Source organism: Cuculus canorus, chromosome 5 (genome assembly GCF_017976375.1).
Source record: "Cuculus canorus isolate bCucCan1 chromosome 5, bCucCan1.pri, whole genome shotgun sequence".
NCBI classification, from domain to species: domain Eukaryota; kingdom Metazoa; phylum Chordata; class Aves; order Cuculiformes; family Cuculidae; genus Cuculus; species Cuculus canorus.
The window spans coordinates 67,822,761-67,848,442 of record NC_071405.1 but is presented as its reverse complement, the minus strand read 5'-3'; the positions used below and the strand labels follow the sequence as shown (position 1 = coordinate 67,848,442).

Here is a 25,682-nt window from a genome sequence, read left to right as displayed (position 1 = left end):
GGAGCCGTTCTGACAACCTTACTAGCCTCATCCTAAGTGCAAGTCTGCAAATGGAAAATCCAAGTTATTTCTAGAGCTTCTATGAATAGCCTCTGTATGTCACAGTGGTGACAGATCACAGGTACAACACTGACAACAGCCCACACCCCTTACACTGTTTTACATTTACTTGGGATGGAAAAGCATTACTACCACCAAAATACCCACGATGATTACTTTCAGCCCTCTATAGTTCTACAGATTTTCATACTATATTTTCATACTTCACTGCAGCTCTCCTCCACTGTAGTAACAAGGCTGTTCATTCACTCCAGAAAAGAAAAGAGACTTTCATGCTACAGAATGCATTGCTCCAACAGAAATTTACAGGTTATTCTTAGAGAAACTAAAGGCATAGGAACAGGCATACAGCAAGAGCAGAAAGTAAAGAAACTTCGGTGCTTATAAAATTTTATACACGTTAACCTCATTAGAATAAACTCTTGAGAAATCTTACAATCTTTTAGCAGATTATTTCATTTTGGAGGGCCCTCTCTTTTACCCCACAAAATTGTGGGGGCCCCTACTTTTTCCAATTTCATTTTGGGATCCCTCTCTTTTCCAGTGCCAGTGTCACTTCAGGGCCCCCCTTTTTCCTCACACCACTTTAACAGACCCTCCCTTTTCAATGGGATTTCACGTGCTTCCCTTCCTTCTCCTACATCATTTCACACTCCACACACAACACCGTTTTGTGTTGTCATCCTTGTGTCCCACCACATCTTTTCCTATATCATTCCAGGTTGCGCTGTTTTCAAATTTCTGGCCACTACTAAGAATAAAATATTTGTCACCTAAAGCATAAGAGCCAAGATCCCAAAAAGCAATATAAAAACTATACAGTAAGGTGGCACAGAAGACAAAGGGGGAGCCTTATATTTACCACATAACACAATTTACCACCAGCACACGTTGCAACATTCTGCACGAGCTACTGTTCTAAGCGCTGAAGTCTTCATGCCCAGGTATCTCACGTTGCTCTAATTCAGCCAAAGAGTAACGAAGGCACAGGCCAGGTCATCATCCAGGGCAGGACTGTTTTCTAGCCAAAGCGTTACTCAGGGATGCTGCTATGTGGAAGCCTGCAATCAGCCAAGAATCCAAGAGTACTCCTAAACTGGAGGCTGAACTGCCCACGTGCAGAGGTGCATTTTCAGCCAAAGGGAACTATTTTATCAAGTAAAATTCGTTGTCTTCTGCTCACTAACACCATCTCTTTCCCGCTCCGCTTCAAGCAACCCTTATTTTCTCCCAGTGTGATCCAATCCTGGACTATTCCATAGGCTTTGCTATGCAGACACCCAACACGCTTAACATTGCTGTTTATTGCTGTAGTTAAGTTTGTGTGATCTGCACGCTTCAACAACCGGATCCATATCATTTTGTGTTCTTACAATGGCATTTCCTGCAAGACTTGTCGACTGGAAAAACCGAAAAAAACCCGTAATCTAGGAACAGGTGAAGTTTTCCCACTATTAGTCAGACAGGAAGGTTTCCAGCCACTTCAGTGCATTCTTCTGAGCCCACCTCATCTAAACAAACAGTCCTTCTTGTTAACAATGTGGAATATTGAAGAGGTAACCAAGAAAGGAATGGATGTCTGTTCTGTAACCATGACCAGAAGGTTATCAACTCAATCAACTCAGATTTGCTTTCTCAACAACACAGGTTCTAAACACAAGTATTTGAAGTTGGATTTCTCCTGTGTTGACCGAACTCTTTCAACTGCCAAAGGACTTCAAGACAGGCAGAGGACGCAGGAGGAATGGTTGCTTACCACAGCATTAATGTGGGTCACCTCTGTGATATGTATCACATAGAGATAACATAGATCATAGCAGCAAGGACACAGGAAGCACCTTCCCCTGTCCTGCTGTTATGTACTGCTTGTAGTCACTGCCTAAATTGAACAAGTTTCATTAACTCGATTCCCTGGCCTTACTGTACTCCCATCCCCTCAAAGATCCTGCCCTTCTAGTGACATCCTTTTAAAAACTGAGGAAAGAGAGAAGAAAATAAAGTACACCCATTGAAACTATCTACAAGAAATTAGATTCCGAAAGCCACTAATCAGAAATACTATTGGAGACCTTCCGTCCCAAAACTATAGCTGGAAATGGGAAAGGTTAGACTGAGGTTGACTGAGCAAAAGCAAGCAGCAGAGTGGCAGAAGCGGCATGAGGTGGCCTGGGCAGCAGAAACAGAAAATGAAGGTAGAAATCCTTACTGATTCCTTCAACTCCAGAAGTAGTCTCAGCCTCCAGACTAACAGCGCATCACTTGGAGACATCCCAGCTCTCTGCCTCCATCCCTGCCATGCTTCAGAATTTCCCTGTTAAAATCATCCTTGGCACTCAGGTACTGACAGATTACTACTCATCTTGTAATAGGTCACTCTTCGCCCAACAAGCAAGCTTAAGCTCCCCCTTCAACAGGCTATCTACTCCACAAGTGATATGCAGCACTCTTCTCTGTCGGCCGAGCAATCCATGAAACATGTCACAGAGCCCACACTTATCTCTAGGAATCCCCAAATCCAGCCACACCAAGGTAAACTTCAGCTGGCCCCTAACCCACACCCCTACACTGCCTTAACCCAAACAAACTACCCTTTTAATGTCACAAATTCAAGTAGACCGAGAGGAGATGTACACCACCCTCTGCTTTGTGCCCAGCATTACTGCAGGAAACGAATTGACCACAAGGTAAAATTGGTCATATGCAAGTCATTCTAGAAATACGTAAACAGGATCATTAAATATTTACATTAGATGTTACATGGTTTTGCATGAAACTCGGCAGCTCTGGAATGCTTATTTGTGACATCTAGCCAGGCTCTGGGAAAGGAGGAGGAGAAGAAAAATGACTCTGGAGTAGGAAGATGGGAAAAATAATTAATCCCTTTTTTCGTAGCACTTGTCTGAGAGAAAAACATACATTATGATAGTCTTTTCCATGACTGCACATAGTTCCTGCCTAAATGTCCTGGGAAAAAACAGTGTAGTGTTGCTATAAGCACGCTACTCACATTTTATGCCTAGAGTAATTTTTTCAGTCCCTATTTGCTCCCCTCTCTATACATTAGACTTTGGCTTCCCTGCTAGTCGATTCGCTGACACTGTTTAGGGAGCTACGGCCCCATAGAAAGTTGTTTACACCGTTTAATTCTCCGTATGGTTCCCATGAACTGCTGTTAACATTGGGATGAAAAAAAAATAAGATGCCCTAAGGGAATTTTCAATGGACTAGAACCGGTAGAAGAGAACCACAGATATTTCCATTTTTAACCTTATCAAGGTCTGGACTTGAAAATGCCACCTGGGACTCAGTTCTCTTGTGGTACAGGACAGAGAACAGAAGTCCAGAGACCATCACAATCCTGTGTCCAACTTGAATTATTTTCCGCAGCATCCACCTGATATGCCAGTTAGCAACTGAGTATGAATAGAAGCCAAAGCTTGTAAGGGAATTACTAAACATAAAATGGAGTTTTGGTGACATCTGTATGACAGCAGAGTTTCTCTAACCAAAGCTGGATGAAATTATTATTTAACAGTTCAGTTAAAGGATAAGATCCAGAAGCATTTATACCATATGTCCACAGGGATAGGAGAAAAAAAAATTTTTCCTTTTTTCAACTTTTCATAACAAATTTGCAAGTTCTCAACTCGTGGACTACCATTTATCAGATTTTGAACCTATGGAGCATAAGGAAACATCACAAAGGTGACCGAGCACTTACAGAGGCTGCCCAGAGAGATTGTGGAGTCTTCCTCCTTAGAGATATTCAAAGGCCATCCAGGCAGGGTCATGGGCAACTGATTCTAAGCAGCCTGCTTGAGCAGGAAGGGTTGGACTAGAGACCTCCAGAGGTCCCTTCCCACCTCTGCCACTCCACGACTCAGTGAACTTCTATTTCTCTCATTCTCCAGTTTCTCACTGGGCAGATTGTCAGCGAGTTGCCCAGCCTCTCTGATTCTTTGCGACGCTGACTCTGCCAAGCACAGCAGTAGGGTCATTGAGACCAAAAGACCCACTATGCCTGGGCAGATCACCCTCTGCTGCCCAAAGACTCAAAGGCCAGTCGGGGGGAAAGGAATTCGAGGAACATGAAAGACGAGGGGTCTATAGAAGAGATCAAAAAAGAATTTGCCAGGTAGCATTTGGCTACCTTTCCTTCAGAATATCCTAAAACATGCCATCAAGAAGACAGGTTGCTGAAGCTAGCAAGACACTTTTTACTCGGGACACGGATATGCTGTGTCAATATTACTACCACAACTCTGAAAGACATACAAATATTGCTCAAGGAGCCATTTTTCCACTCCTTTTTTTAAACAACTCTTTCAGCCAAAAGAGTAGTTCTGATGAAGTTCAACAAGAGTAAGTTGTTCAAAATACAATCCTTGTCCAAGGACCCTAACTAAGAGCCACATCCTATACCCTAGACAAGTGTCTAGCTGCCGGCCATGGGAACCCGATTTAACAAAGGGCATCACTAGGCCATGACTGAAATATATATAGCAAAAAAAATTAAATATAGTTATATTCATATGTAAATATATATAGCAGGCTTCCTTGCAGCTCTCAAACAGTAGCAGCCCGAGGCCCAACCACCCCATTTTACAGAAGAAAAGTCAAGGCAAAAAACAAGTAACGGGCGTCTGAATAGGCAGTACAGTCTATTAAAAGACATATATAGACAGACAGATCTTCCCCCCCCAACAATTCAAACACTGCTTATCTAACTGTAAAAAGCAAGGAAGCAGCAGAAAGTCTCCTGACTCAAATCACTGGATAGCGCATCAAAGTCCAGTGGGGACATCTAGTGAAAAACACTGTTCCACAGCTTCTGTGTGAGGCAATGTCTACCAAAACAATCGTAGTCTGGTCCCAGGTGTCCACACACAAGTGAGTTACGTTCCTCAAGAAGCAGAGGTCTGACAGGCAGGGGCTACTGCAAGGGGGACGGGGCTTCTGCGGCCGCCTAAGCACAGTCTGTGAAGTAATGTGAATTCCTTGGCTCCAAGCGAGCACCCGAATTCTTTGAAAACCACAGGAATCCAGCACAGAAAAGGTAAATATCCCAGTGGAGCCAGCACTAATTAGGAAGCCGGGCTACTGAAAGAAGGGGTGCTGTGAGGCTGAGTGGTGAGCTCAGGTGGCAGGATGGCAGCTGGTGGCAGCAGAATGGCATCTGGTGGCAGCCAATGTGAACGTCGGCTGTCTACCCCACCATTACAGGAATCTCCTGTCCCTCTGGGAAGCCTCTCCCAGCTGCTGCTCTTGGGCCCTTTGCAAGAGCATTTGGTTTTCAGCTCAGCTTTGTCATTCTTGGGGGGGGGGGGGGGGGGGGAATCTATTTCACAAATTCAGGATAAATTTGATTAAGAAGTTCCTGTTGGGCTAGGATCCTTCCAGCCATTCAGACTCAGAAATAAGGCTGCCTAAACCTGGTAGTTCAGGCAAAAAAGTAGGGTATAGAGACGTCTCCCCAAAACAAGGCACCATTCCACTACAAATTCCCCACACCATATGTTAAGTCTCCGTTTTGTCTGCAGGCACCAAGCAAGACAGGTCCACCAAGTTCACGTCTGTCCCACAAGGACGTACACAGAAGGAAGGAAAGTCAGACAGGAGAGAGAGAGAGAGAGAGAGAGAGAGAAGCATTCCTAGCTGGCAAATTATGGAAGGCTCACAAACAGCACAAGCTATTCCTGGCCCCATGTCCCCTTCAGTCGTACTTCAAACACAAGCTAGGCTTGTTATTTTCTCTTTGCATGGATGCCACTCCAAAAACCAGCATAATCCACCAAGTCAACAGCTGGCTCAGAGCAGCCTTGGAAGTTCCACATAACTGGGGTTGGTGAGTCACCTTCAAGAGCATGTCAAATTTCATAATTAACAGTGTAGTTTAACAATATACCTCTTAGTCATACTAGGGTATAAGAGGTGTGTCAATAAATATATTCTATAACCTATTTTGGAATTCCCAGATAAATAAACCTACCTAGATTTTTAACATAAGAGCATATGACTGAGTTACACCACCTAGCAAACCCGGACCAAGCTTGCCAAGACCATCTCATTCTCCAAACTTATACCTTTGATGCAAAGCTCTCAGCTACAGTTCTCCAGGCCGTCAATCACAGATGGTTAATCTAAATAGTAATTGTTTTTTTCCAGCACCAAGTTACTAAATATCTGCCAATTTACCAGATTTATGACAGTGTACTTTTATCTACTTATTTTTTTAATATGTACTAGAAAAGTGTCCAACACCACATTTTTCAATCCAGCGGAAAAGAATCTTAAGTCACCCAGTGCTGCTTTATGCCTTAAGCACAGCACAAACCAAGCAACAATAGCTGAAGACTTTGTTACACACTTCTGAGTACATACCTCTCACCTCTTTCGAAGGCAACTTTTTCTTCACTCTTCCACACCGAAAGTGGAACACAAGTTACACATCCTAGATCCATAATACCTTTCTTCTCCTTGGCACTGAAGCCTCCCATTCCACTCTAGACCATGTCATGACAAGTTTAGCTGTGCTAAGAGCAACCAGCCCTAAAGAAGTATCTAGCCAACCATCACAAAGGCGTATTATATCATTTGTTCCTTTTAAAGATAATTACATCTTATGGTTTCCTGATAGCACTCCTAAGGTCACCAGTGTTACTGAAACAGTCATGTTCCTTCTACTTGGAATATGCAAAGCGTAACACTGAAGGGGAACACTACCCTTGAGACAGACTAAGAAAAAAAAATAAGAGAGCAACCCAGAAGAGGTCACCCTGACTACACTTCAGAAAGCAAACTCAAAACTTGGAAGTCACCATAGTGCACCACAGGCACTAGCAGAGGTCCTTCAAAACCACCTTTGATTCCGGGCCCTGATCCTACCTCCCAGTTCTCTGCTACAATTTGCTTCCACTGAAGCAGTGGGGGGGTGTGCATGTGTTTCTTAAGTAAATAAACAGCTTCCACTCACTAAGGTTAAAGCATTCCCCCATCCCCGCACAGTTAAAGTTTAGCCCCAGCTTTAAACCAAAATGTTGCACTGTGTGAGGCAATAAAAGGGTTTCTCCCAGCACTTAACTTGCACAAAGTTAAATGGAAGTCAAAAAAGCTAAGTAGGAAGCCAGAATCCAGTAGCTCCAGACTCCTTACCTCTCACCAACTGACTGCAAATCCAGGGTATGGGAAAAATCCAAACATCTCATGCTAACGACCATTGGAGGCCGTACAGCACAGCCCACCGAAAGTTTTGCTCACGCTCAACTGTTGTCCTTCAAAGAGCTTGCTAGCAGTTGCTGCACAAACGTACCAACTCCACAGCCACAGAAGATGGGAAAAGTTTAAAAGTAACTAAAGACATTGGTTGCAATAAATTTATACCTATCACGTGAACGCATGGATACGCACTTAAGTTATTCGTTCAGGGCTGACTACAATACTGTTTCAAGCTCTGCAGGTGAATATTCTGAATGTCAAAAGAACAAAGAAATTCAGTCAGCAAGCATACAGGCTATCAAGTAGGAACAGTGGCTCACAAACTCAAAGAAATCAGATTATTGTTTCCAGATACCCATTACCTAGGGCAGCCCAGGTGACCGACAGCCTTGTTACCAGTAGTAGCTCCTGGACTGTTATCTTTCAGGAAGGCATTTGCAGGCATACGAAGGACAAAACAATTATTTGGAACAGCAAGCACAAATTTTCCAAGAACAAATCATGTCTAATGCCTCCCAATTGCCTTCTAGGATGACACAAGTGGCTCTGGGTACAAACGAAGAACAGTGGACAGGTTGGCGCAAGACCTGAGAACTCAAACGGCACCCTGTAAAGTTAGAGGAATGGGCTAACAGAACACTCACAAACTTAATCAAATGCAGAAGTGTTGCACCTGGGAGGAATAACCCTCTTCAACAGTACAGGCTGGGCAGATAGAAAGCAGCTCTGCAGAACAGACAAGCAGTCCTGGTGTAAAAACTGAACACGAATTAGTAATTTGCCTTTGCAACCATGAAGGCTAACTACACACTGGGCTGTATCAGCAAGAGTGCAGCCAGAAGGCTGAGGGAAGCGATTAGTACCTCATACTTCTGAGTGCTTACCAAGCACTGGACATACATCTGGAATGTTGTGTCCAATTATGAACCCCCAGTACAAGTAGAAGTATTGATTAAGTGGTGTAAATCCGGCAGGGAGCTCTTAAAATAGGCTGAAAAACATTATGTGCAAGGAGAAGCTGAGGAGAAAAGGATTGTTTAGCTAAGAATAGATCTAAACAGCCCTGTTCAACTCTTCAATGCACAGCTACAAAGACAGAGCTAGACTTTTCTCAAAGGTGCACAGCAGAAGGACAAGAGGCAACAGTCAAACTGCCACAAGGAAAATTCTGATCGGATATAAACCATACACATTTTCATAGTGGAAATTGTTGAACACTGGAAAAGGTTATCAGGAGAGGCTGTGGAATCTCCATTCTTGGAAGATATTCAAAACTTCATGGTATAAGGCCATAGAGCATTTTCCCAAACTTTGAAGAAGGTCTTGTCTTGACAAGGAGGTTGGACTAAAGACCTCCAGATTTCCTTCCCACCTAAATAATTTGATGATTCTATCTTAACGGACTCACTAGAACTCTCTGACCAGTGTATTTCAGTCAAAAGAATATGCTTGTTTCTTTCCCTAGTCTGATAGGGGAACACTCAATACAAATAGAATGGTTAAAACAAAACAAAAAAAAAAGTGTACACATTCACATATACGTTTCTCCACCAAACAAAACATGTCATTCTGTCACAGGCAAAAATGCTATCTACAATGGAATTGCCCTGAAACAGAGTAGAGCACTTGTCTCTTACATAGATGGATATTTTTCAGAAGTAAATTCCTTTGTTACAACAACAGCAAAACTACCCTTAAGACATGAATGGTGGTGCACACCCCATTCTGGAGACGCGCTATGCCCCCCTTTAGGGAAACAATCTGTTCACATTATCTTTGCAGGTAGAGGTACATTGCAACACATCAGAAGGGGATCTGTTCATTTAAAGAGGCTATTTCTTGTGGTATCATTATTAATACACTCTTTTGGATTCAGTATCTGCTTTGAATAAAGGTAATTTGGATTCATTATCTGCCTATGTCAGAGTTGTGCAGATTGAATCCTAGAGATATTCCTTCTGGGTATGTCACGCTTGCTTATAAGACAGATTCAGCATTGCTTAAAAATGTTGCAGATGACAGCCTTACGATGTTCTCTTCTCATACACCACTGCAGTAAATTTCCAACAGACCAGAAACTTAAGAAGGGGTGATTATTTCAAATTCGTTAGTTGCTAGAGACAGTTATTTAGCTAAACTTCTGTGCTGAAGAGAAACAGGTATTTTTGGTAGAGAAGTGTAACTTTCATGATTTACATGCAAACCAAAATTGACATCTTGCAGGGTAAGAACAGTGACCTAGTCTAAATCTTCTTACACAATAGGTAACAGGTCTCCAACTGCTTTTGTCATTTGGATTAAAAACAAATTGAGAAGGTGTGAATTCCCTTCACCTTGGAGTACGGAGAAGGGGCACAAAGGCACCTAGCAGCACAAAGGGGTTTCAAGCAGAAGCAACCCTGTGAATGAACATGCCAATGATGATGTACGTGCCCATGCAACCTTTGAGAGTTGAAAAGTTATGTAATTTATTACCTGTATAATAAAGTGCCTCACTAAAGATCCTATAATCTATACAAAGAAAACTGATGGGACACAGCATAATGTATCACATATTCAAACCCCGCAGAACTCAAGCACAGATACACTAAGAAGACAACTCCCCTACCTGGCCAATCCTTCCTCGTAGAGATAGATGACGAGTGGATCATAGGATGTCACCAGAACATAGAGGCGCACGTCAAACTTGAAATCTGAAATACAGTTGTCAAGAGCTGGTGACTGCAAATATCTTTTGGACATCGTATCTAGTGGAGGAATTTCATCAGACCTTCAGAGCAATAAACCATTACTGACACAGAGGCCTGAAGCTTTCCCAATCATAAAGCTTCCAGATTTTAAGAAATTCTCTAGTTACATTTTTCCAGTACTAGAGGAAGACTGACCCTCAATTGTTCAAAAAAAATCCTGCAAAGGCTGCAGAGATCCTCAGGTACGGAGCTGGATGAAGGGAGAAAATCAATTCCTAAGCACACTCACCATCTATGAGCAGAGGGTTGCTGATGTAACGAGAAACCAGGATGTTGTCTTCCAGTACAATCTGGTTTGGCTACAGAAGAACAGAGAAACAAGGAGTGAAAAATAAGATGACCAGATCAAACCCACCATTTTTTCGAGCCTTTCCCTCCTAAAGCCCCTCTGTACTGACAGATATGTCTGGGGAGGGAGGAAACAAAAACAAAATGAAAACTCATCCCTGTCAGTCACAACAGACATAAGGTAATTAGAGCCTAACCAGATGCCTGGGAGTGATTACATTTCCAAAAAAACTGCCCATTGAATCTTCCAGTTAAACGCTCCTTAGGGAAGAACCAAGATTTAAAAGCCACACAGCAATCATGTAAAATAAAAAGGAAAAACATCTAAGAAGTGACTGTCATTCTGTTTGCTTCTCAAGCATTTAACCAAAGACAGGGAGGAGGCATTTAGAAGACACTGGAAAGAGCACATGACTACAGTTGATGAGGAAGTCAGAAGTGAAGAAAATGACTCCTCAACTTGTGATCTTTATAGCTAGACCTTGGGCTGGTATTCAGCCTTTGTGCCTACAGGAGTAAATGCCTTCAATCGAGACTCAGTTCACAGCAAAGGCTACTGTTCTGCACGCTTCCCTTTTAGCTTTGAACAGAAAGCTCTACCCATGACCAGCACACATCGCAAAGTCATGGGATCTGCTGAAAAAGCTTTTACTTTTTGCTGTATGCAGGCCTCTCTTGCAACCAGTTTTAACTACTCATACAAACGGTTTCTTGCCAGACATTTTCTTGCCTTCAGTTTGCAAAAAAGCCAGGAAAACATCGTCATCCTCCCTTTATTCAATTTTGCATGTAGTCAGCCATATCACCAGCATCACGAGCAGGAATCCTAGGAATACAGGGTGCTCAACTTCCCTCAGCACACCACAGAAAAGTGGCAACCTGTCATATCACGGAGCAGAGAAATTCAGAGGTTTATTGTTCTGTTGGGGTTTTTTATTGTTGTTTTTAAACACTTTTGCGATGAGATTCTAGAAAACTCTCCCTTAATGGCATCACATCGAAGGAAACTGAAGTCTTTAGGCCAAACCAGCTGAAGTGTTTCTGGAACAGATACACACAAAGGAAGATTGGTCCCAGAGGGTCTTTTCCTCACTTCGTGGCCAACTGCCATAATCCTGAGCTCGTTCCTCTTTCAAGCAAAGAAAGAACTGAGTGCAGCTCTGGAAATACTTACCTCATACACTTGGCGAATTGCTCCCTTATTTTATGGGAAATGATCCAAGTAGAGAACAGATGAGGCAACGTGACCCCCTCAATGCAGGGGAAGCTAAAGGGGTTTGAGTGAGTGAAAACAAAATTACTCACCAGTCAGTTTTGCTGCCAAGAATATTTACTGGAATACCCTCATGTGTTTGCCTCCTGTCCAAATTTGTTACCTATGACAACTTAACTCCCTGCAAAGCCCCAGAAGGTCAAAAGACACTATAACCAGAACACAGATGTCAAAGAACCATTCCCTTTACACCTCAGTAAGGGTGCACTGGCATTTAGATAACACAACTTGAAGACCGATCCACATCCTACTGTATCATATAAGGTTTCATTTTAACTGGTCTTTTCCAGGGGAAAGACAGAGGCAAGGCGACTGTTTAGGTCACACAGGTAAAAAACTAAGGAGAGTTCTGGAAATCTTCCTAAGGCCAACCTACTGTTAGCCACAAGGAAAGCATGAGGTAGCACAGTTCCCCAAACTGTATCAGGGAGCACGAACTTGCTCCTAATAAGACAGGACTTGAAAGTACCATGTAGATTGCAAGATAAGCACAGCATACAAAGAAATAGACAGCTTTTGGATACACAGCACAGGCCCACGCAGGCTTTGCCAACTGCTCAGGACTGTTGAGCTGCTCACTAATGTATGCTTGAAATCCAGAGCACACCCAGTGTCTGGTTAGATGTTTCCACGGCCCTTGTCTGGAAGCTGGCATAGTTTTGCAAACAGTGTTACTGAAGAGCAGTCGCTTTGCAGAAGACTTACATTGTTTATCAGGTAGACACCTCGACCTCTGGAAGAGGCCACCGGCTTCACTATCCATGGGCCTCTGTCCTTAGAATAGGTATCTGGTTAAAAGAAAAGAGAACAAGTCTGAAACATCTTCCATTTTGCTATTTATGAAGGAGCAAGAATCAAGAACACTGCCTACAGTAGAAATTTAGAGAACTCCATGAGGAGATCAAAGTCTACTTTTTTGATGCTCTATTTTACCCCTCGGCACTCACTGCATTTATTATGGCCCCTCCTGCTGCTCCAACTGATTGATTTCTCTGCTCTATGCCTCCTTTTGGCACTTCTCTCTGCAGTACTCCCAGATTTTAGTCAGGGATATTGTAAAGTTGACCATCAACAGCACTAGGCACAAAAAAAAATTCTCAGCTCTGGAGCCTTAAGCCCACGTCAGCTTCTTGAGGACTTTGGGAGGCATGGAATAAACAGCAGAGTAGAAATTATATAAAGAAATTATGTTTCCTTTTCCACTATCCTTCCAGCTTCCTCTGATTTTATCGCCTTATCCACATGATCAACAGGCTGGGATATGAAAAGTAAATCTCTTCCCCCCACCTAGTTATTTTGTTTTAGGTCTGGGCATCATCAGGCATTCACTTACTGCAGAAGTCCTGGTACTCTGTTGGGAGGATAAAGGTCTGAGGTAATATATGGAATGTCTTGAATCCATGGGCCAGCTGCATACGACTGACATTCTTGTAAAGTCTATCCTTTCGTGTCAGTTCATAAGACCTGAAGTCCCAAAACACAAGAGACCGTATTTATTTTTCCCCACATGAAAAACCCACATTACAGCAACCCTTCAATCCTAGTTATTAAAGCATCTGTTGCCCTGACCGACCTCTAAGCCCTAATCTGCAACTACTCTTCAGTTTTACCGTCTCTGACCTACAGCCATATTAATACGCATTCTCATTTGTCACACTTCTTGCCATTCCCAAGACAGACAGAAGCACAGCCAACTTCTATAACGGTGTTCATAAACTTTGGCAGGTGACATGTGACTGTCTCTGTAACTAAGAACCCAAAGCCCCAAACAGTTTATTTACATTACAGACTGGAGAAGTGGGGCTGTGAGAACCTCATGAGGTTCAACAAGGCCAAGAGTAATGTCCTGCACCTGGGTAGGGGCAATTCCCGATTTCAGTACAGGATGGGGGATGACGTGATTGAGAGCAGCCCTGCACAGAAGGGCTTGGAGGTGCTGGTCAATGAGAAGCTCAACGTGAGCCGGCAACGTGCGCTCGCAGCCCAGACGACCAACCGTGTCCTGGGCTGCATCAGAAGCAGCGTGGCAAGGGAGGGGATTCTGCCCCTCCGTTCCTCTCTTGTGAGACCTCTTCTGGAGTATTGTGTCCAGATCTGGAAACCTCAACATGAGAAGGAGATGGAGCTGGTCCAGAGGAGGGCTACAAAGATGATCAGAGGGCTGGAGCACCTTCCCTACGAGGACAGGCTGAGGGAGTTTGGGTTGTTCAGTCTGGAGAAGAGAAGGCTCGGAGAAGATCTTACAGCGACCTTCCAGTACCTGAAAGGGGCTACAGGAAAGCTGGAGAGGGGCTATTCCTAAAGCATTGTGGTGATTGGACGAGGGGGGAGAGGTACAAACTGGAGAGGGGCAGATTTAGACTGGATATTAGGAAGAATTTCTTCACAACAAGAGTGGTGAGGCACTGGCCCAGGTTGCCCGGGGAAGCTGTAGCTGCCCCATCCCTGGAGGTGTTCCAGGCCAGGTTGGATGGGCCTTGGGCAGCCTGAGCCAGTGGGATGTCCCTGCCAATGTCAGAGAGGTTGGAACTGGATGATCTTTAAAGTCTCTCCCAATCCAGACTATTCTATGATTACCAAATAAAGGAGAAAAAAAATAAACCAACACCTAGTATTTGGGCTACAGACAAGCTCGACTCACTATCTCACTAAAACCCCAAAGACTGTTTAGAATGAAGACGGCATGCAGCACAGACCCAGCGCATTGCAACTTTACAATACCACGTACACTCTATTTTTTTTAGAGCTATCTATGTTCAGGTTTTTGCAAACCATCACAAAGATGTTCAGCAAAACATGATATCAAGGCCTCACCTAGGGAAATGATTGACTTTCTGAATATCTGTAAGGGAACGCAGCAAGTAGGGCTTCAAGTGTGATCCTGTCCACATGAGATTATATTCGCTGCTGTTAGGGTGCACCTAAAAAGCAACAGAAAATTACCATGGACATAAAACCATAGAATTAATGAAAGGCTCCACCACTTGTCCTACAGACTGTGACCTTATGTCTATGAGATCAAAGCAATCCTAGAGAAAAACAATCTCCTCTATCCATCTCTAATAATAGGGCAACTATAGCCAGACTCCTGTCCTAAGCTACTGTACAGTTGTGCTGGGAAATAACCATATCACATTTTTCTAAACCAATTTATGGTTTTGTTCTTCTTGCAGGCTGTTTAAACCCAGTTTTTAAAGTGTTTTAGATTTCTTCAGGAAACTTGTGAGACCAATTCCTTAACTTGGTGTTATTCAGGAGAAAATCCACCACACACACCTTTCAAACTGTCGCTAGCTGCATCTAGGACATTCGTTAGAGCAAGAGAGGTGCTAGAAGAGAAACATGAAATACTAAATCAATGTTTCTGTGGTCTTGCAAAGGCTGAGAGAATCAATCCTTCAGATCTTCCCAAGGGTGAAAGATGACACTTCAAAAGTAAGAAGAGAAAAAAACATGGCCCAACTTCAGCATCCCTTGTTTTTCAGTCTTAAGGCTAAGGGGTGCTTCCTTTGAGAGTGCAAAATCATGGTACATTGCCTGTCTTGACTGGCTGAGTAGATAAAAAAGAAACAAACCACATCTCAATGAAGTCCACAGCAACTTCCTGGTTCTAACCCTACAGCAGTCAAAAAAAAAACAAAAAAAAACCAAACAAAAAAAACCCCACACCACAAAAAAAGCACAAAACAAAACGCTAAAAAAAAAATCAAAACATAATCGTCATCATCCCCACCTCCCAACCCAGCACATAATCAGATCTGAAGTACATTGCACTCACTTCATGGAATCCATGGGCAGTCAGAATGCTGCGAACAAGACGGCTGTCTGTTTGCACAATCTTATAGGACAAGCGGTAGCGCTCTGTTAAGAGGGCAACAGACAGGATATTAGAGTCTGCACCTAGAGGAGTAAACCAGTGTTATCTACGCTACCAAAGGAGAGAGAAGAGTGCCATAGGACCCGGCACAGTACAGCTGCACTTAATCCACAGTGGAGCATTCACACAGCAGCAGCACATAACAGGCAAAGGGTCACAGGAAATGCCTGTCCATCTCTTGGGGCACTAACTCCAACGACAGCACTGAACTGACTTACATCATTCCTTAGGTATAATTTTTTTATATCTAATACAATGCAGCAATATCTTATCAAAATAAAACACAGGACATCCTAACAAATGTCCAGATTTTTTTTTTAAAGAAAGCTCTTTATATCAACTGTTTTATAACACTGCACACATGATTTCAGTTCTTTCTTCTCTATTCAAGATTAGTATTCCTACCTAAGAGTAATCATGCCATATGCCCTTCATTGATATGGTTAACTTACACCATCGCTTTTTAGATCCTGAAAGCCTCATATAAAACACCAAATTTCTGTTTGCATCTCATTCACTTGTACCAATTCTGATAAATAACTGTAGGAAACCAGTAGGAAATAAAGTAAACAAGACAAGGAAAGAAAAAGAAAACTACTATCCAAGTAGAAAGTCAGGAAAACAAAAGCTATAAGCAGCAGTGGAGGTATAAGACAAACAGAAAGGAAAGAGCAAGACTAGAGGCCAGTAGTACAAAAAGATGTGGCAATGCATAAAAGAGTTCAAAGAAAGCAGAGGCAGAAATTGCAACACTAGAATACAGAATCACTTGGAAAAGGCATTTTACAAATTGGTTTGAACCGAGAACAGAAAGATGAAAATTAAACTAAACCTCAGCAAATATGTTCTACCAAAAAAGTAAGTCTAAAGAAAAGGGTAAGAAGTACCATAACCTGGGACTAGAAAAAGCCCAAGGAAATTTAACAAGTTGCACTATTCAGCAGTAGACTTGTTAAACCAAGAAAAGCCTGTGTCTCCTGAGAAAAAGTCAGAGACACCACGCTCCAGTTGGGATACAAGTTACAATTACCATCAGCTTCTGCCATCATTCAGCTGTGTTTTTAACTCACATGAAAAGGATCAGGAGTTTCCACACACAAATCACCTTCTCCACCCCTTACCCTTATGAGCCAGAAGCATTTCTGTTTGGATAGGATATTAGAAATGAGGGCACAAATTACCTAAGAAAGGGAGAGGCAAGAGAAGAAAGGAGTGTCAGCTTCACAAAAAGAAGTTGTGTAGATTTTAACTTTTCTCCAACTCAGCACATCCAGAATAAGCTCCTAGCTGTAACACCTGTGAGTATTAGCTTTTGCAATGCAGCATGATTGTTTATAACAACTCTGCCTCTCATTTGGAGGCTCCCCCTTATCTGACACTATACAGGTTTGGTATCCCAAATCAAGCACTGCCATGGCAGCAAGCATTCTGCTTATGAGCTTACTCACAGATGTGAGGCTTTAGATGCAGAGATCTGTCACTAAAGCTTACTACTGTTATTACCACTGTGGGGATGGACACTTTATTTCCCAGTGAAACTCAATGCAATGATTGACTTTAAGTTCTTAGCTACTGAGTAGTGAATTTCTGCCCCGGTCTTAAGTTCTAGCACAGCCTCCAAGTTCAGTTTGCAAGCAGTTTCAATTCGAAACACATCAGGACCCAGTGAAGGGACAAACAGACACTTGTCACAACCCAAAGACATGATAAACATTCACCAACCCATCAAATATTTCTGAACGCCTCAGTGTTCAGACGTGTTAGAGACGACTGTAATTTCCTTCCTACCATGTCCTCTTCTCCACCACAAAGAGAACAGTAAGAGACTTCTACCTCATGCCTTCAGGCCAAATGCTGGCGCGTAGTTGCACCTACCTCCAATTAGGCGGAGGTAGCTGTCGTTGGTCAGAATGGCTTCGGCGTGAAACACAAAGACAGCAATCCGCCTGCATCCACCACCAGTCCACTTGATGCATGGATGATCCCTGAAACAGCAAGACAATCCGTATAAGCAACTGCTGAGCCTCATGCACACGGCAGTTAGTTACAGTGAGGACACAAATATTCTGTGCTTGCCCATGCTTGTCCACCAAGCCTGTGGGTAGGACACAGCAAACATACTGTGGGAAAATAACAGAAGATGGGCAAGGAGGATTGTAAACATGCTCAAATGTACATATGTTATTCTAACTGTCAAGCACACAAGGATAGGCAACAAGCACAACATCTATGTTCAGATAGCACAGGCCTGTGATAGACTTAGAGGCACTCTGTTGAACATGCTTGAGATTCCACCCCTGGTGTAGTAAGAAAAACCAAAGCACAGTGGTTAAATTACACCTGTGCGAATCCCTGAAAAACAGGCACAAACAGCGAGTTCGTCAAGCCTCTAGCAAGGGCTGAGCTCCACAGCACCTGCGTCTCCACCTGTGCGCCTATGCCTGGGTACTGCTTCAGGGATCCTCTTGTTGGCAAGGTAACGAAAATAATCTTACTCTGTATTTCAGCTGTGGTTTTGCGGTTGCGTCTGCGCCCTGCCCATCCTGACTCACACACGCTATGCACCCTATCCTCAGCTATAAAGGGAATCTTCCAGATCATCCTCTTTTTGGGTTGGTCTTGCCAGGCAAAGTTGGAGTTCTGTTTAACTCGTATTTATTTTACCGAGAGTAACTTGGAAGAGTCTCCATGAATTTTCACAGCTACGACTCTCTGGATTTCTAGCCTGAAAATGGGATCTATAATTCAAGATAAACAATAATTTCTGCTCTCCACACAACCAGACTTTACAATGCAGGTTCCAGTCCCCAATTTAAGAACCGCAAACCAATGCATACTGCCTGGTTGTAATCCTGGACTCTGAAGTGCACAAAAAGGCACTCATGCAGAGTTTGAAAGACTACGAAAAGCTTGGCTCAACACAATGCATAAACTTTTGTGCTCTTCCTTTTCAATTTCTGCCAGATGCAGTGGAATGCAAGCCCAGAACTCAACAATGATGACCCCAGCCAGCACTCAAGCTACAAAGCTACAACTTCCAAGATACAGTGATCAGTTCTGCATAAAACAACAATATTACATTGGGAACTATCATGTTCTCAGAAAAATTAAGGACGTACAAAATAATTAAGATCTATTATGTGAAACCCTAGGATCACCTGTCAACCTCTCTAAGCAAATAAAATTGAGACCACTTATTACTCACTCCACAAAGAATGGAACCATGAAAAAGTTAACAGAAAACAGAGACTGAGGGGCTGGAGAGACACATCTCTATCTACAGAACCAACAAGAAACATAAAGACTGGCAGAGATACACAAAAACACACCTAGAAAATATGCAAGATCATTGTCTGCCAAAGGAGTGGAGAAACTACAGAAGACAAAACACCTCCTACACTTAGGACATAGGAACTGAAACGAAAGGGAAACTTTTGATGTTAGGACAAGTGTAACCTTGGTCCTCTTAACTAAGTTAATACCATCATCACCCAGATAAATTAACTTCACAGCACTTCCATCTGCTTCCACTACCTCTAAAGAAGAAAGTTATTAAGGAGTGAGGGGGATATCAGTTACTGTGGTGGTGGGATTAGCTATTCAGACTGGAAGGGACACGAGAAGCTTCCAGAATTTACACTACAAGTCTTATATAAGTGGGAAATCAGCTGAGGCAACAGGAAGGACATTTATATTAAGCCTGTCTTGAGGACTTACAGTAAGGCTCAATCCTCCAGGTGTCAGTGATTCATTCCTAGTATGACCCCCGGTCCCTTTATGCAGACACACTGTTACAATGACATTCTAGGTGAAGGCAGCTTTGGACCTTTCCATCCAGGAGGGTCTGTGAAATTTGTGCCATCTATTTGGGGTGAAGCAACATTCCCCTAAATAGCTTAAGGTACTGCAGTTTGCAACTGGGCACTCGGTCACAACACGCATGCAAAATAAAACAAACAGGATGTATTAAAGTAGGTCTGGCTGAAATGGAAAAGAATTCCACTCTGTGAAAGGGACCAAACCCCTCACAAGATAAAAGAAGCTATTAAACAAAGATAGAACAAACATACACTGGTAAGCAATAAGAACCCTAGAAGCAGGGTTCTCACAAGATTATTTTTGAAAAAGGACATAAAACACTGCGTACCAGCCTACTGTACAGTACGTTTCCATCCTCTGAAGCACAGTGGATATTAAACCAACAACAACAAAAAAAAAAACTAAACAAAAAGACCCTGACATTCATTTCCTTCGTTCTCATAAATATCATCAAGAAAGTTCCCAGCTTAGGAACACAACAGGAAAAGATCAAGGAAGCTACAGAGTTTAGAGTAGCCAAGAACAGCTGTATGTCCAACCCTGATGAATGTGGTGGCCTTCTAGGCTACAGCCACAGCCAGCCTGGCCACAGGCCCGAGGCCCAAACCAACCATCGCCTGCTTTATCAGCAGGAGGGTGAGCAATGCAACTGTCTTCTCAGATTAGTACAAATCCCGCAGGGAGCTCGGGGAGACAGGAACAGCCAAGAGGGTGTTCTTCCTACTTACTCCAGCTCATCTGCAGCATCTTCCTCCTCCTCCTCCTCTGAGGACGAGTCAGTCTCCTCCAGCTCCTGCGCCATCCCAGCCGGCATTTCCTCCGGGAGCTTTCCTGCAGCCCGGCCTCAGCAGACCCCGCGGCTCCTTCCCGCCGATCCGAGGCACCGTGCGGTTACCTGCGAGAAGGATTAGGAGCACGAAGGCTCCGCCGAGCGGAGCAGCGACGAGGGACCGCCACTGCCGCCTCCCATCAACCCACGCTTCAGCGCGCCGCCGCCCAGCGGGTTACGGCCCGGGAGAGCCCCGGGGGCAGCCGCGCCCGCCTCCCCATCGCCCCCCCCCCGCACCTGCTCCCGCCGCGGCCCCTCCCGCCGCTTCGCTGTTGCTACAACAACCGAGGGGCGGCGGCCCCGCCCCGCGCCCCCCTGCCCCGCCCGCCCCGCCTCCCGCGCGGCGAGGGACGCGATTGGTGGGGGGTTGCGTGACGTCATCGTGACGCGCAGCGAGGGACGTGATTGGCGTCGGCTGCCGTGACGTCATCGCGGCGCGCGGCGGGAGCGGAGCCCCCTGCGCCAAGGGGAGCGCGGGGCGGGTCCCGGTACCGGGGAGGATGAGCCGGTTCCTGAACGTGCTGCGCAGCTGGCTGGTGATGGTGTCGGTCATCGCGGCCGGGAACACCCTGCAGAGCTTCCGCGACCACGGCTTCCTCTCCGAGAAGCTGTACACCGCCAGCCCCGGCCTCGGTGAGCACCGGGACGACCCCCGGCGGGGGGCAGGGGCGGCGAGCGGACCTCCCCCCGGTACCCATGCGATCCCCCCGTCCTCCCCCCGGTACCCATGTGCTCCCTCCTTCTTTGCGCAGTGAACGGGCTCCAGGCTCGGACATTCGGCGTCTGGACGCTGCTGTCATCGGTGATCCGCTGTCTCTGCGCCATCGACATCCGCAACAGGACGTACGTAAAGGCGCACCGGAGAAACCCCCCAGTTTGCTCGCTCACAGCCTGAGCCGCTCGCTTAAGGGGCAGCGGGAGGAGGTGTGGAATTGAAAGCTGTTCCTGAACCTTCTAAAGCGTTCTGCTGAAAAACCTTCCATAGCAGCGCAGGACTGTGGCTGCCTTCTGCCTCTGGGGAGAGCCTGCGCATTGGAGTCGTGTTTCCGAGCGCAGGCAGAAATTGCTAGAGCTGAGAACTTACGTCTCACAATTCTGAGCTGCAACTTGGAAAGCATCTTCTGCTGGCATTGCTGCGCTGGTGACATTAAGCAATTGCTAACGCTGTGCTCTGACTGATGCTCGGTACTGCTTTTCCTGTGGCAGCTCAGCAAAGGACTGGGGCAGGTTAAGATGCCCCTCGCAGTGGTCTTAACAGCTGCCTTCTTAGTTGCACTGAGGACAAGGCCTGCAGCGCATCTGGGTGCTGTGTGGGAGGCAGGACATTCCACACTGTAGTAACAGAAGTATTTCTGAGAGAGATTTCTAAGCAGGATGACTCTGGGTCTGTGCTAGACAGGGTCTATGTTGGAGGTTGCTAGAGAACACTCTTGTCACTGCCTCCTCCAGCTGCACAGCAGAAGTCACTGCTCGCCTGGCAGCGTGTCCTCAGATTGCCTGGGCTTGTCTAAGGTAGGGAGATAGAGGGACTCAGCGGTCTGGTTTTAGGGGCTGGTGGCAATGCCAGTTACCAGGAAGGCAGTTGTTTCTTGTAGTTTCTTATTTTGCATCTCTTGGACCTGCTCCCTGTCCACGGCTGTGGCCCCTAGAGGGTAGCAGAGCACAGGTGGGAAAATGCGTTGAGGGATGCAGCCTGGAGACAGCCATGTCCTGTCAACCTAGTTCCCGGCTTATCGAGCTCTCACTGTTTTTATGTGCACACCTGCTTCTCACTTCCCCAGTGCTCTACTCTTGCGCTTCCCTCTTCACCTGCCTTCAGGCCAGATGATGCCTGTGACTTTCAATGCACCATTGCACATGCTGCCCTGTTCTCTCACTGTTGCACCTCACTAGGTAAGGGACCAAATGCCCTCTGTGCTGCCACAGTGAGGAAGGGACAGCATACAGGTTTGCCTCTTTTCAACTCAGCCATGCTCATGTTCATACTATTATGGGCTGTATGATAACCTGCTTCTTTCTGCTTTCCAACAGCCTCTATTACATCACGCTCTTCACCTTCTGTTTGGCCCTTGTTCACTTTCTCTCTGAGGTCTTCATTTACCACACTGCAGCCTTGACAATTGGAGTTATGGCACCCCTTATGGTAGCAAGTAAGTTGAGCTCTGCATTCTTCCCCAACAAACTCTCCTTGGAGCTATGACCTTCCACCCCAGAAAAACTCTGTGGGACTACGAGCTAAGAGCAGGGAGGGGGTTGGGTGAGGGAATGTCTCATCTCCTGTCCAGCATTTTCTACATAACTCTTCCTGTATCTCCCTCACAGGTTTCTCTATGTTGGGGATGTTGATTGGGCTACAGTACCTGGAAGTAGAAGAACTGTCACAAAACAAGAAGAAAAACTGAAGCTGAGGGCCCTGCATAGGTCAGCACTGTCTCCTATCTTCACTGCCAAAATTCCACTAAAGCTCAGAGCTCAGTTGAACTTCTCCATAACACTAATCCCCCCATTTCTAATAAATGACAGAAAACTGCAGGCTGTGCTGTCTGTCTTTCTGATACACAGTAGCAAGTAAAGGATGTACAACTTCAGAGCAAACAGCAGTTTCTACTGTATGTTGCAGGATTTGTCATCTCTCTTTACAGCAAATCCACCTTTCCCTCTCTTCTTCTCACAAAGTTCCTAGTCCGACTGCTCACATTACCAAAACCAGGAACAGGTTGCTTAGACCTAGATGAAATAATGCCCAGAGCAGATGAGCAGTGCACAGGCGGTAGGAAGGAGCCAGCAGGATCTCCTAGCTGGGGAGATGGTCCACGTGCAGAATAAAGAGAGGAAAAAGACAGATGAGAAGAAAAGAGCACAACAGTAACACTGGGCACAAAGATGATTTTTCCATTCTGCAAAACATTTTATGCTATTAAGAGAGTCAGATGCAGAATGTTTCAACAATTTAATATGCGTCAAGTTTCATTGTATATTTCAAATGTTTTTATCGTATATAAAAATGTGTATTGAAAAGCCATTTTAGAGACCCATCCTCAATCCCAAACTACCAAAGATAGGACTTGAATTTTTTAATGTGTCAAAAGACAGTATAATTTCACCCATAAAAATGTCAGAAATGGTATGTCAGCAAGGACTATTTTTATCCATTCTATGCGGTTGTGGGTTTTGTGCCCTCCCCTAAATGAGGAGTATAAGGACACTTCATGTCTCCACCAGTGGAGAGATGCTGGAAAGGAAGGAGACAGGACATAAGGATCTACATTTGTGCATAGAAGATAAACAGCAGCATACAGAGGGGCAGTGTCTACAAGACACAAATGCTAGGAAGAGGCTGCTGCTTCTGTTGTCTGTTATCACGACAAGCCTCAACACTCGAGCAAATCTGTATTCCCATCATACTTGAACCCCTCATGGCTGTGAAGAGTAACACAGCTTTTGCTGATTATCTCATAAAACAAAAGTTTCTATATGGCATGGAAATATGCAGAAGGCACTTTATCATTAAGGATGAAGATACAGTCCTCAGCCCCGGGAGTTTGTGGTTTGACTCCTGTTGCCAGTGTAGTGATGAGCTTAGGCTGTAGCTTCAACATAAGCATCAGTACTAGTCCTCACCTCCAGAGAGGTTTCTCTCAATTACTCCCAACATGTTCCCAACGGGAACATCAGGGCAACCTCAGTGAATTTGATTAGAGGTTTACCCACAGACTGAGTGCTTCATCTGGGACAGCCATGTAACAAAACCAGAGCTGGCAGCAGCAGATGTGCTGTTTTGCACTTGCTGGTGATATGTTAAAGCCTCTACCATCACCTGTGCAACACAGCATCGCAGGCACTGAGGTAGAGCAATCCTTCCCTTTGAGAGCCACCCAAAAGCTTTTCCAGGGCTGCTCACAGAGTGAGCTCAGTCCCGCTTCCGCATTTCATGTCACAGCTCACCTGTGAGAGCCACGGGCAAGATGTCGCCATCATGTGCTCAGGGCTAGCCTGGAACTACGGCTTTTCTCAGCACATGTACCTTTTCTTTTCCAAGCATGTATGGTGGGATGGGGGGAAGCAGTGGGTATTCCCAACTTTTCCTCCCAAGCAGCGAAGTCTCCAAAACCGCAAGATGCAGTTGAAGAGAGCAACTCCGTTCTTGTTTTGTTCTTTCACACTCTCTACAAGCAGTTCACTGAGCTCCTGTCCTGAGGCTGCGACCCCCTGCCATGATGCACATGGAACAGGAGGACAGCGTAGGTAGCAAAGATGGGAATGAAGGTGGCTGCATCACCCAGCTCTACCACCCCTCCATTTCACAGCTTTGATTCCTCCAGGACTATGGGATCAGCGCGGGCTTCTGGCATCACCTTCTGCAAGTCAGACAGAGAAAAGCAACATGGTTAGGATCCTGGGTGGACAGGCCGAGGCTTCAGAGAGACCAGCTAGCCAGAGGCTGGCTAATTTCCAGCTCCCAGCTAGTATGCAGACATCCCCGAAGAGGAATCACCATCCTCAGAGAATGCACCTGGTTCTCTCCTTGTCCAGACCCTCCTACTGCCCAGACAGGAGGCCCTGAGGCAGCGGGGCACAGCAAGGGCCCCGCTTCCCTTAAGCTACTCGCTGTAGTCCTCGGATCACAGTTAAATCACGGCAGCTGGACTGGCCCAGGTAGCAGCAAGGCTCACTGAAGACTTTTCACTGTGATTCACTATCAGCCTTGAAGTAGTGAAGCTGTAGAGCCAGTTCCCTGGAAAGGGAAGGAACTGGGAATTCCTCCTTCAGGCCACAGGGCAGCACAAGGTCTGTGCAAGCACCAGAGAGAACCTACATCCTCTGCAGCCTCAGGAGGATCAGCATAGCAAGCAGCTCCTCTCTGTCCTTACTCTGGCATGTCCAAGGGCCTCTTCAACTCCCAGACTGCTGATTCTGCTCATCTTCAAGTCTTTTCATCTCCATTTCCCATTCAGGGCTGCCACCCTCTTCCCCATCCCCAGCTTGGACTTACGGCTGGGATAATTCCAGAGTGGTACAGATAAGGCCCTCTTTTAAGTTCATTACTCATACCTTAAAGAGCCATTAGAAATAGGAGGCAAACATACATGAGGTTTTTTCCTGCATGAATCTTGTAGCTGAATTAGCCTGATTACTTAAACGCTCCTAAAATTTCTTCCCTTAAGATGGAGAATTGTCTCCCAGTGGAAAAGCCGCTGCCCAATTACCGCCCTGGGTTGCATGAAATAGCCAAACTTTCGCAACTCCAGTTCAGCCTTCCCGGGCCCAGCTTGCTGAGCTCCTTGCTGAGCCTTGCTACGGTGTGTTAGGATCAGATCCGAGACTTCTCCTTCCCCTGGAGGATTTCAGGCACTTCAAGTTCTGATTCTGCTTACAGTGAGATACCCCAGTTGACAGCAATTCAGAGGACAGCATGCAGACTTGCAAGAGTACGCGTGGAGTCTCGCACAGCCTGGGCTCTGAGTTAGCTCGCTGCCATCTGAAGCAGCCATCAGAGGTGCATGGGAAAGAGGTTCATATCCCCACTGCAGTTCAAGGGAAGTCCAGGCAGCACGGAAGCAAGAGATAGGA

General features: G+C 45.2%; 3 protein-coding genes across 13 annotated transcripts in view; 1 reads left to right on the top strand and 2 right to left on the bottom strand.

Moving 5' to 3' along the window:
* Positions 1–20,420, bottom strand: part of TTLL5 (tubulin tyrosine ligase like 5) — a 127,817-nt gene extending 107,397 nt beyond the window's left edge. For 7 of the 9 annotated variants that reach the window (XR_008449998.1, XR_008450000.1, XM_009563631.2 and 4 more), the window contains exons 1-8: positions 20,011–20,336; positions 17,339–17,448; positions 15,365–15,447; positions 14,401–14,507; positions 12,920–13,050; positions 12,292–12,374; positions 10,255–10,324; positions 9,884–9,968 (exon numbers count right to left, since the gene is read on the bottom strand). Coding sequence is in view for 5 of the 9 variants with exons in the window: in XM_009563631.2 (XP_009561926.2) it covers positions 9,884–9,968; positions 10,255–10,324; positions 12,292–12,374; positions 12,920–13,050; positions 14,401–14,507; positions 15,365–15,447; positions 17,339–17,448; positions 20,011–20,096 (755 nt within the window). In the remaining 4 variants the exon portion in view is untranslated. The other 2 variants (XR_008449999.1, XR_008450001.1) reach the window with 2 other exon arrangements.
* Positions 20,421–20,502: 82 nt separating this feature from the next.
* ERG28 (ergosterol biosynthesis 28 homolog) lies at positions 20,503–22,698 on the top strand. 2 transcript variants are annotated; one of them, XM_054068614.1, is made up of 4 exons: positions 20,511–20,744; positions 20,864–20,954; positions 22,143–22,261; positions 22,434–22,641. In XM_054068614.1, exons 1-4 carry the CDS (start codon positions 20,612–20,614, stop codon positions 22,511–22,513), a joined length of 423 nt encoding a protein of 140 aa, XP_053924589.1. In that variant the 5' UTR covers positions 20,511–20,611; the 3' UTR covers positions 22,514–22,641. The 2 variants fall into 2 exon arrangements, with proteins under 2 accessions (XP_053924587.1, XP_053924589.1); XM_054068612.1 differs by lacking the exon at positions 22,143–22,261 and having other exon boundaries at positions 20,503–20,744; positions 22,434–22,698.
* A 149-nt stretch (positions 22,699–22,847) lies between these two features.
* FLVCR2 (FLVCR heme transporter 2) overlaps positions 22,848–25,682 on the bottom strand; it is a 35,880-nt gene continuing 33,045 nt past the window's right edge. For both annotated transcript variants that reach the window (XM_009563679.2, XM_054068611.1), the window contains one exon: positions 22,848–24,469. In XM_009563679.2, the coding sequence (XP_009561974.2) occupies positions 24,463–24,469 (7 nt within the window). In that variant the 3' untranslated portion in view covers positions 22,848–24,462. The remainder of the gene's footprint in view (positions 24,470–25,682) is intronic.

Bases quoted from the DNA above. Each gene is read 5' to 3' on its own strand.
- ERG28 (XM_054068612.1), top strand. From the start codon at position 20,612: ATGAGCCGGTTCCTGAACGTGCTGCGCAGCTGGCTGGTGATGGTGTCG. The intron at 20,745-20,863 runs GTGAGCACCGGG...TTCTTTGCGCAG, and splicing joins CACCGCCAGCCCCGGCCTCG to TGAACGGGCTCCAGGCTCGG. The intron at 20,955-22,433 runs GTACGTAAAGGC...TCTCCCTCACAG, and splicing joins ATCGACATCCGCAACAGGAC to GTTTCTCTATGTTGGGGATG.